The sequence below is a fragment of the Schistocerca nitens genome, chromosome 5, assembly GCF_023898315.1.
Source record: "Schistocerca nitens isolate TAMUIC-IGC-003100 chromosome 5, iqSchNite1.1, whole genome shotgun sequence".
NCBI classification, from domain to species: Eukaryota; Metazoa; Arthropoda; class Insecta; order Orthoptera; family Acrididae; genus Schistocerca; species Schistocerca nitens.
Window position 1 is genome coordinate 669005840 of NC_064618.1, and position 11345 is coordinate 669017184.

Below are 11345 nucleotides of genomic sequence, written 5' to 3' on the forward strand. Positions count from 1 at the left end.
TTTTCAATGATAAAATATCAAACCATTTCAGTTTCATAATCTTGTTCATTCTGAGTTTCCTTTTCATCTTCTTTAGTTGGTTTTCTTTCCTATGTTATTCTGACCTTCGTTGTCATGCTTTCAGCGGGAAGCCTAACAGACACATCATTGTGGTCCAAAACCACTCGGAAGTGACGTCAAAATGACGTATACGCAAACGCGCTGCACACTTGTCGACTGATCGAGATCTGTGGTCGAATCGAGTTAGCGGGAAAAGCGTCTGCTTTGTTCTGCACTGTCGTACTGACCGTCAGACCGTGTATCTTGAGTGGTTGTGTTTTCGCTATCGAGCAAAATGTCTCAGGTGTATGAAAACATCTTTCGTGACGCTCTGAAAGATTTCAGAGTTTCGGAGGATGGCCTGATTTCAGGCTATTGTAATTCGTTGGAGGAGGTAATAATAACTTTATGTTAGAATTGGCTGGCAAAAATATGCTCCTTAGAAAATAACTTTTTTTCTGCTGCCAGTTAAGATTTCATTGTAATAAATTTTATATGTCGCTTTCCGCGATCTGATACCAATTTTTAAGTGAGTTTTTTTTATGTATTATGCAGTTTTTTCTTTGTTTTCGTTGTGAGGTGCTCCATTGTTAAATTACCTTTACTGTAACATATACACGTGGAATATTGTAATTAATGATCGGTGTTTAGGAATTTAATGGCAACTTTGTTTCAAAATTCGCCGTTTGTGAGTTCGTCATCTATGTATTACAGTAAGAGAAACTGAACATTGCAGCAGCTCAAGCGCAAACGTCGTCTCGAGTAAATGGCATAATTTAGAAGACACACACATGAAAATGGGACTCAGGGCCTGGGAACAATCATGCAAAAGGAAAATAAAAACCAGTATATTTGCAGCTAATGTCATTGCCAGAGCGTGGGCTCTGTATTCCACATAAATGTATCCTGCATTTTCCCAGGAATTTTACGTAGTTCTTTCTAATTGCACTATCAGCTCCAGTGCATAATTGCACAAATCCATTACTGCTGTTTTCTTTGTGCTGGCACTGAGCTGAATTTCATTGAGGTACTGAATTCAGAGATTAGCTAGAAAACTGTCTATGCAGGGATATGGAGCTCTGTAATTCAAATGACTGTAAGATCCTTAGTTTCTCACCAAAGTTTCAGCAAGGTCAGTGACATCAACTATGAAACAACTTTTTTCATCAATAGCACTGTAATGAATGCCACTTTATGCAAATGTTGCAACATGACCACGTTTGTCCTCCCTACTGAATTCTGAGCAAAGGTGTATTGTTGATGGATGCTGAGTGAGAGCTTTTTGTTCAGGATACCATTGCTCAGTAATAACTGTCCACTTAATTAATACATGTTACGATGTTTCAATTATTACCACTGCTTAGGTGGCTGCTTAAGTATGTGTGGATAATGTTGGAACTCTATTGGGATTCCTGGATTATATTGGTAGATAAAGTCTGTCAGGATCTAAAATTTTCTCAGCACCACACTGAAATTTTGATGATAATGTAAGCTGTTTTAGTCTTTAGAAATACTCGTTGGTGAATATGGGTCCTCATAGGGTATAGAACATTGTGACACTTTGAAGCCCTCAAAAGTTAAACTTCTCTTACAGGTGTTCTTTCACATCTACACTCTTCTTATTGCCCTGCTAGATTTTATTTTAATTTCTTCTATTGCTAGATTTTATTTTAATTTCTTCTATTGATCTGGCTTTTACTGGAGATAATGATGATGAGAGTGAGTTATTAAGTCATTTATTTATTTTTCTTAGTTTTTCGTCTCACAACATAGGACTTGGGATGAGGCAAAATGTCTTCTGGAGATATTATCTCAGTTCTTCTACTGGATAGTGTTGACTTCTCGAGGAGGAGAAATGTTGAGGTCTGCATCTATAACCTTGTCAGGAATACCAATAGTAGAAATAGATGGCAAATTATTTTTAAGTTTGGAGTGTATCAGTCAAATAAGCCTTAAAAGTGCTGTATTATTTCTGTTGGTGATAAGGAGGAATTCTGGCTAACGAGCCCAGATCGTGATTGATTTTGCTCTATTTGTCATTAGATAATTTCCTGTATCATACAATAACTTAAGACTTCAAGACAAGAAGTCATAGCTTATGGCTTTTATGATGTGGCAGAGTATGCAAAATTATGCTGTTTTTTTTTCATATGATGATTATGCAGAATCATAAGTTGTGGTCCTTGAGGGGAGTGTCTCATGTGCGTAATGAAAGTTTCATGAATTATGTGAGCAATTCGTCGTATCATGCTCTCTTTCCCAGATCTCTGTCACAGATTTCAATCCCTTTGCAAATTAATGTGCCAAGATGCTTGCAGATTTTGTGATTAAGCTTAATGGATGTTGTATTGAAGTAATGTAGTCAGAGGTCTTTCTTCCACTTTTGTTAAGAGTTCGACAGCCGAAAACTGATATTTTTCAATTGTAGGAGAGAAATCATTTTGTAATTTTTACAAAAACTTTTTCATGGATGTATTAACCAGTTTCAACTTTCATCAGTTGTACTGGATAGTTTTGATTGGTGATTGTCTTATTCTTAGTATATACAACCTGGAATTCATAGTATGCATAATTATTATGCTTAATAAAGCTTTTATTGACATAAGGCAAGGCGTGCTTCAAATGAGGTTAACTGAAGCACTGATCAGTTAACCCTAAAACTAGGTCATTAAACTTCATGTGCACTTGGAAAATATTTTTCATCATCATAATCACAACTGAAAGAACATTTTATGATCACAATTTTAACTGAAGTCAACAGTAACATAATTTGTGGTCAGTGAATAACAATGGAATAAAAGCAAAAGAGCAAACAAATGAACTCCCAATTTTGTTAACTCATCCATGATTAATAACATAACACTTACTTACTTTAGCTGTCAAAAACATCAAATGTGATGAAAGGCTGTGTACATTAAATAACTGAATTTTGTAAAGCCTAAAATTTCCCCTCTTCATTCACGTTTCCCAGTTAACCTTAAGTGTAGTTACCCTCAGTTTATGCTACTGGTCACTTTATTCTCAGGTGGAAACACTTCTCGATCAGCTGAAAACTGTGGGGTTTTCATACTGCGTGAGAAGTAGTCGTTTTAAAGAGCCTTCTTCAGATGTTATGAAAAGTAAGTGAACTGCTGCATTAATTACTTTCTGTGGTTTACCATTTTAGTTCATATATGTGTACTTGAAGGAAGAACTTAGTTTGCTGGAATTAGGGATAGTATATATAGGCTACTTTAAATGGACATTTCTTTCTAAGCTGCACTAACAATTGATGGAATTGACTGTTTTTGTTATTGTTAATAGTTGTGATATGCAAGGCAGAATTGTATTAATTATTTTCCTTTGTGTTGACTTGTTTGTCATTTATCCATTTTCACAGCCATACACTCAGTAGTTTTTACACACTTGCATTTGATAATAGGCTGATTAAAATTATTAGTTGCTTGACAATTCCTGTCGGAGCTGGTTTCCTCCAGAGTGCTGAATGCGTCAGGTCCAAACTATCTCTGTTCGCCATTTCCTGACTGCCACAACAGCTGATCAATCCACTTCCATTTTCTTGTCTGACTTCCTTTCTTGATGTGTTTGAATGCCATGCAATCATTTGCTGCCTTCAACAAGATTGGTCTTAAACAACATTTTCAGACAGTAGGCATAACTACGTATCCTTATAATACGTAACATAATGTGAAAGGCTGATCTGGTTGAAGGTAGCACATGATCGTTGGGACCAAATAATCTTACATTAGTGTAATGTAGAGTGGTGGCATAGTGCAACGGATAAGAAACATTCCTGATCCATATAAAGTTGTGGATTTGAGTCTTGACAGATTCTTTCATATTTTTTATACCAAAATATTATCAAAATTACTTCATTATTTTTATTTAGTTAATAGGTTTGGATGCAGTTTTATTTCTAACACTCAGCTGTGTCATTTTCGACATTGTATTTACTTTTTAATTCCTTATATTTCTTATTCATATCATTATTTCATTTGAAATCAGCTTGTCACCTATAACCTGTAACTGAATACAAACCAGGACTGCTCATTAGTTGGTAATTTGGCAGTCCATGCAGCTTGTGTGAGGACAGTTTCAGGTGCCATTTTTGATGAAAGGAAGAAATTAGTTTGCTTTTAGCATTGAAATAAGATTTTTTTTTTGTCTTGAGTTGTCTTATAGAGAATAGCTTCAGCTAGTTTCCTGCCACATGCTTAGTGTTGGATGTTTCACCATCAAGCCAGGCCAGGCAACAGCATTAGGTGTGAGGCTCTGCTGCGACTGTCCGTGGTCAGTGTATTAATTGTTGTGAACAAAGTACGATTAACAGTTCTTCTGTAGAATGCTGACAGCCATTTTCTAGGATATATTGCACATCATGTTATGGTTAGGTTATCAAATGAGTTTAAATTCTGGGCTATAAAATGTCGTATCTGCCACAGTTATGCCATTGGTCACTCCAAAACCAGTTGTCAGCACAGCATGTCATATTCATGTTATTTCATAATGGCCACTTCCAATACTGCCCAGAGTTAAATGTATACGTCTCCCATCCTTTCGTAATCCCAACCTGTGCTCTGCCTCTACTGAGCTAAACCTACTTTTTTTAACATGAAAATTAAATTGAACAGCACTTGCTGAGTGACCTGCTCTGTTTGCTGCCTATAATACAGCAGCAGCCGGTGTGCCAACACTTTAGCAACAAGTGACAGATGCCAACTAACAAATAATTTTAATGAATCTATACTGCTGTGTTCATGTTGAAATGGTTTCTATGGTTTTCGATAATTGTGGTGTTGATATGTAAAACAGTAGTCAGCTCATTGAACCTATTGACAGGTGTGTTTAGCTTTATTGTCTTCCTAGTTAAGTTTATTTTTTTGTAATTCCACATTTATAGTAATTACATTTTTCTACATAAGTGTTCTTCACATCTCCTTTGTTTACAAAGAATATTAATTCCACATTTATTGGAACCACAATAAAGCACTTCAGTTGCCCGAAATCAGTATGGTATCCTCATTGCACATGGCAGACAGTTCCATTTCTTTGCTAGATACAATAGGTGTGACATCCTGTAAAATTTTGCTCCAGTACTATGTAAAGTAGATAGACAATCTGCTTCCATCAGTTCAGAACTTTGACAATACCTGTCAAATGAATGAAATGTTTTCTCACATTGTATTTAGTTAATTAACAATAACATATGTGAATTATTTAACAATAACAATGTTTTTTTGTCTGTGAGAAATATATTAACTGTTCCAGGTAAAACAAAGCATTTCTTCAAGCAAATGCAGGGACATGTCCCTATCCCCTTTTTTGGTTGTGCATTCGCAGTGGAGAGTGTGTGGTCGAGGCACTGTGTTTTGGGGCCAAAATACTATAAAAGTAAAGAGTCTAGTGTACCTGAGCACTTGGTAATATCATGCTGTGCTAAGATATACTTACTTTCCATAAAACAAGTTCGTTACAAGGAAAGTTTATTAAATAAATTTTATAGTAGTTCTTTACCCTCTTTAGGAAGACCATGTGATTCCTCGTAAGAGATTGAGGATCATGGATACTAGAAAATCCAACTGCCCAGCAGTTTTAAATATGAAGTGTATAAGGGTGTATCCTGATTACAGTATGCACTCAGCAACTGAACACAGGGATGCCAAGGCAAAAGTAAGTATCCAGTTTGGGTTCTGCTTGGAGAAAATTTTACATTATCAGTTGACTGTATACTTTAAAATCTATTGTTTTTAATGCTCTTAATTAAATAATTGATACATTTTTGTCTTACAGGTTCTTGCAAGTCTACAGAAAGATTTGGCATTGCCATGCCCGCCTAAGAGCTATCTACGTTATTATTTGACTGCTTCCCCAGCAAGTACATACACACATGCTACTGAAAGTGTTGAAGCAAGTGGGTACATACATCCTTCACTTGTAAAGGAAATCAAAAACTTAGTACTCAGTGGCATGACATCTCTCAAAGTCATTAAGTTGGCTCTAGACAGATTTGTTGAAATCAATTTCACTGGGACACACATACCAGGTCAAATGAATACTACCTTTTACCCCACAGAGAAAACTATTTACAGTCACATTTATCGGACCCTTTATGGTACAAATAAAGTATTGTTTGACGAGACTAGACTGCAGAATCAGGTTGATGAGTGGCACAAAGACTCGAGCAATCACATGATTTATTATAGACATTGTACGGGAGCCAATGGAGAAGTGAAACCATTACTTTTTTGCTATCAGAGCAGTTGGCAGAGAGATCTTTTGAAGAAGTATGGGGGTAGTTGTTTGTTAGATGCAACATACAAAACAACAACATATGATATTCCTTTATTTTTTATAGCTGTGAAGAGTAATGTGGGCTATTTGGTTGTCGGTTTTTTTTTTTCATTCAGATTGAAAATGCAAGATCCATTCATGAAGCACTAGACATTTTCAAGGACTGGAACAAGGATTGGAATCCCCTCTATTGGGTTACTGATTTCTCGGAGTCAGAGATAAATGCAATTGAGCAAGCATTCCCTCAGACAAAAGTTTACTTGTGCCTTTTCCATCGAAAACAGGCATGGGGAAGATGGTTGAAAAAAAAAGGATAATCTACGTGTACCAAATGACATGAAGACATTTCTGGATATGTGGCAAGAAATTTCAGAATCACCAACAGAGAGAGAATTTAGAGATCGCGTAGAAGAGTTGCGAACACATGAGGTTTCTCGGAGAAACGAGCGTGCATGGCCATACTTTAAACAGCAATGGCTAACGGTATGTGAAAGATGGGTGAAAGCGTATGAGGACAAGGGCAGATTTGCAACTATTGACACTACAAATGGAGTTGAAGCCATGAACAAGGTTGTAAAACATTTTTTCCTCAAACACAATTCAGACAGGACTTTAACTGGGGTTACTAAGGTTATAATAAACCAGTTTCTTCCAAGCCTAATTAGAAAGTACTGTCTGCAGAATTCTGCCATCAAAGCTTATAACAATGATGTTCCACTGTTTTTGCATAAAAAAACAAACAAGTTTGTGAAACATGTCATGCAGCGATATGCATCAGCAAAAGTTGAGTTAACTGCAAGATCAGTGAGTAGGAGATCGGATGGTTCATTTTGTGTGGAGAGTGCAAAGTCCAAAAACTGTAATTATGTTGTAAACTTTGATATACCAGATTGCATATGTGAAGATTTTCGGAGATATAAATACCCATGCAAGCATTTCTGTGCAATCTTTATTTTTTACCCAGAGTGGGGTTTTGATAAAATGCCAGAAAGTTATAAGACTAGTCCATTAATCTGTCTTGATGAAATGTATGGGGTGGGCTTTAGAAGTGGCTCTTCAGTAATTTCATGTGAAGGCAGTAGTAGTGACGAAGCTGTTGAGGAGGCAGTTGAAGCAGCTGAGGAGGCTGTCGAGGTTGAGGAGGCTGTCGAGGTTGAGGAGGCTGTCGAGGTTGAGGAGGCTGTCGAGGTTGAGGAGGCTGTCGAGGTTGAGGAGGCTGTCGAGGTTGAGGAGGCTGTCGAGGCAGCAAATACAGATGGTGTTGTTCAAACCCAGAATATTCCTTTGCAGCAGTTTGAAGCAAGGGAGCTGTGTAAACAGATTTTTAATCTCACATACAACTGCAGCAACAGCGAAACATTACAAAAAGTACTTGAATCACTGAGCAACTGTGTGCAAGATTTGCAATTAGCAAATCCTGAAGTTGGTGGTCTCCCATTAGCAGTGCCATCAACTTCCAAACAATAGCGAAGAACGATGCCAAAAGCCTTACAAGATCTGTCTTAAACACATTATAACTTCCCATTTGAAGGGTAAGAAATGACAGTTTATTTGAATTTTAGATAGCTCTTTGTCTATGTAAAATACAAATAAGCTCCGTCATTTCTGATCTTCGAGATGGAATGCTATGAGGTCTTTATGTTGGTCTCTGCTTTTAAACTTTGTTGCACATTTGAATTTCGAAGTAGCAATAGATAAAATATTATAAAAAGGATAGTTGCTACATTTGTGTGTGTGTGTTTGTGAGTGAGCGAGTGTGCGTGTGCGCTTTTGAAAAGGCCCTTGTTGCCCGAAAGATAAGTCCGACAGTCTTTTTGTTGTGCCTTTCTGTGACTCAGCATCTTCACCATTTGGTGAGCAGCAACAACTATCCTTTTCATAATATTGTTACATTCCATCCTTGATTTTTCGTTGTTCATCAGAGAAAAGATTTTTCTGAGGAATTAAACTAGTTGGTAGTGTAGAACTTGCAAACTTTTTAAAATATGAAGTAAAAGATTTTAACTTTAAATTAGGTTAATTCAAATATGGGACAATGTTGAGAATTGAAAAGGTGGAAAAAATAAATAAGGTATATCTTAGTGGCATTGAGATGTCGTATGACTGATGGAGGAAAGATTTTGCATTTCTTTTTCCAAGTAAGAATGCACTTGCTCTCACTTGCTTCAATACATGTCTAGTGATTCACGTGAAACAGAGAAAAGGATAGACTGCCCTGTTAATGAACATGAGATTGCCCAGTATCACTCTGACAGAAGAGTATGGTGTTTCCTTGATATGGTATCTGGTCAGCAATGTCATTGGGACCAAATGAAGTAAGTATTGACTTTTTTTTATTTTCTTTGGAAGCTTAATGTGTATCAGTTACCTACATATTGGATATCTACCACCTTGGTTCTAATGTTCTTAATAACTTTGCAGAGTTACTGCAGATACCACACAGAAGCAATTACTGTTACTGGAATACCAGTAATGTTTATTAAATTCAGTTGTAAAGTAGTTCTGGGCATTGCAGCTGGTGAGCAATGTCATTGGGCACCAAAAGAAGTGAGTACTAAATTTTGGAATTGTGCCTTGAAAACATGTGTATCAGTTGCCTTCATGTTGCATAACTCAATTACTTGTTGTTAATTTATTTGTTAGGTTCAGTTATGATGGATTTCTGGCCTTCAGTCCATGGGAAAATTCACACCAGATTGCATCAAGACTGTTATATTCCAAGGATATCTTGGAAGATTGATAGTATTCCTGAAGGAAAACAATCCATATAGTATTTCACGTGTGTATCAAACTCCATTTGTTGTGACACATAAATGTTTGCAACTTGATTGTAATTTTTGAACAGTTTCTCAACAATCCAAGAATTTCTTGCAATGAAAAGTAGACATTGTTGCTTGGGTAAAGGAAATACAAATCACGGTCAATATAACTACCTTATTAACTTTCCACAGAGAAATATTTTTCACTACTGCTACTTAAAAATTCAAATGTGTGACAAAGTTTGCTTACAGAACTTGGCATAAAGATCTCCCTTATTTGTATTTTTTAGGTAGCTCTTATTGTTTGATCCTTCAAATGGAATGCTATGACCTCCATGTGATCTATTCCTTTGTAGTTAATTATCCATTAAGGCACAAATATATGAACATTACAATGAGAGGGGTCTTTATGCCAGGCCCTGTAAAAGTAATGGCATCTTACTTAATATTATTGTTGGGAATTTGATGGCACAGCTGTGGGAGACCACAAATTTCAGGGTTTGCTGCAAATCTGGCACACAGTTGCTGAGTGATTGAAGTACTTTTCATAATGTTTCACTGTTGATACAGTTGTATGTGAGATTATAAACCTGTTTGAACAACACCTTCACTTCAAATTGCTGCAAAGAAATGGTTAAGGTATCAGTGTGATGCTCTATATGTGTTTCCTCAACTGTGTCCTCATTGCTACTGTCTTCATGTGAAATTACTGCAGACACTTCTGAAACCAAACCTGTACATCTTGTGAAGACAGATTAATGGGCTATTCCTGCAGCTTTCTGGTATTTTATCAAAACCCCACTCTGGATAGAAAATAAAGATTGCACAGAAATGCTTGCATGGGTATTTATATATCTCAAAATCTTCACATGCGCAGTTTGGTAGAGCAAAGCTTACAACATAATTAGTCTTTGAACATTGTACTCTCCATACAAAACATTGTCCAACTTCACATTCACTAATCTTGGCAGTTAATTCAACTTTCCCTGGTGCATATCACTGCATGACATGTTTCACAAACTTGCTTTTTTTAAAAAAAAAAAAAACATGAAAAAACAGTGGAACATGTCTGTTATGATTTGATGGCAGAATTCTGCAGACAGTACTTTCTAGTTAGGCTTGGAAGAAATTGATTTCTTATATCCCTAGTAGCCCCATTGAAGGTCCCATCTGTGTTCCATTTTAGGAAAAAAGAATGTTTACAATCTTGTTCATGGCATCAACTCCACTTGTAATGTCAATGGTATCAAAATTGCCCTTGTCCTCATAAGCTTCCACTCACTTTTCATGTACCAATAGCCACTGCTGTTAAACGTACGGTGATGCATATTCGTTTCTCTGAGAAGCCTCACTATCTCTTCTGTATGATCTGTAAATTCTCTGTTGGTGATTCTGAAATTTCTTGCCACATGCCCCGAAATCTCTTCATGTCATTTGGTATTTATTCAGCCATCTTCCTCAAACCTGTTTGACTGAAAAGGCACAAGTAAACTTTTGTCTGAGGAAATGCTTGATCAGTTGTGTTTATCTCAGACTATAAGAAATCAGTAACCCAGTAGGTGGGATTCCAATCCTTGAAAATGGATAGTGCTTCATGAATGGATCTCGCATTTTCAACTTGAATGAAAAAGAAAACCAAATAACCCACATTACTCTTTACAGCTATAAAAAAAATAAAGGCATATCATGTGTTGTTGTTTTGTATGTTGCATATAACAACTATCCCTGTACTTCTTCAAAAGATCTCTTCGCTAACAGCTCTGATAGAAAAAAGTGATGGTTTCACTCCTCCATTGGCACGTATACCATGTTTGTAATAAATCATGTGATTGCTTTATTCCTTGTGCCACTCGTCAGCATGATTCTGCAATCTAGTCTCGTCAAACAATGCTTTATTTGTACATTACAAGGTCCAATATGTGTGAATATAATTTTTTTCAGTGGGGTAAAATGTAGTATTCATTAGACCTGGTATGTGTGTCCCAGTGAAATTATCAATAAATGTATCTAGAGCCAAATTAGTGGCTGTATGATGTCATTCCATCGTGCACCTGAATTTGTATTTCCTTTACAAGCTATTGTTAGCATGTGTGTGTGCTGATTTGCTGGAGAAGCAGAGAGATAGTGTTTCAGCTATCTTTGAGACAGTTAAAGGAGGTGCTTTAGAAATGAGTGTCCTGATTGATATGAAAAACAGTTTTCAAATGTTCTGTACAAACTATAAACAGTTCCTCAGTTGGTGATTGTGGAAGAGAT

The 11345-nt window shown here is 36.5% G+C and overlaps 1 protein-coding gene across 1 annotated transcript; it reads left to right on the forward strand.

The window, feature by feature from the left end:
- Nucleotides 1–298: 298 nt before the first annotated feature.
- LOC126260034 (uncharacterized) lies at nt 299–10050 on the forward strand. Its single transcript, XM_049957207.1, has 5 exons — nt 299–433; nt 5563–5709; nt 5830–8645; nt 8752–8877; nt 8974–10050. Exon 3 carries the CDS (start codon nt 6667–6669, stop codon nt 7795–7797), a length of 1131 nt encoding a protein of 376 aa, XP_049813164.1. The 5' UTR covers nt 299–433; nt 5563–5709; nt 5830–6666; the 3' UTR covers nt 7798–8645; nt 8752–8877; nt 8974–10050.
- The last annotated feature ends 1295 nt before the right edge of the window (nt 10051–11345 follow it).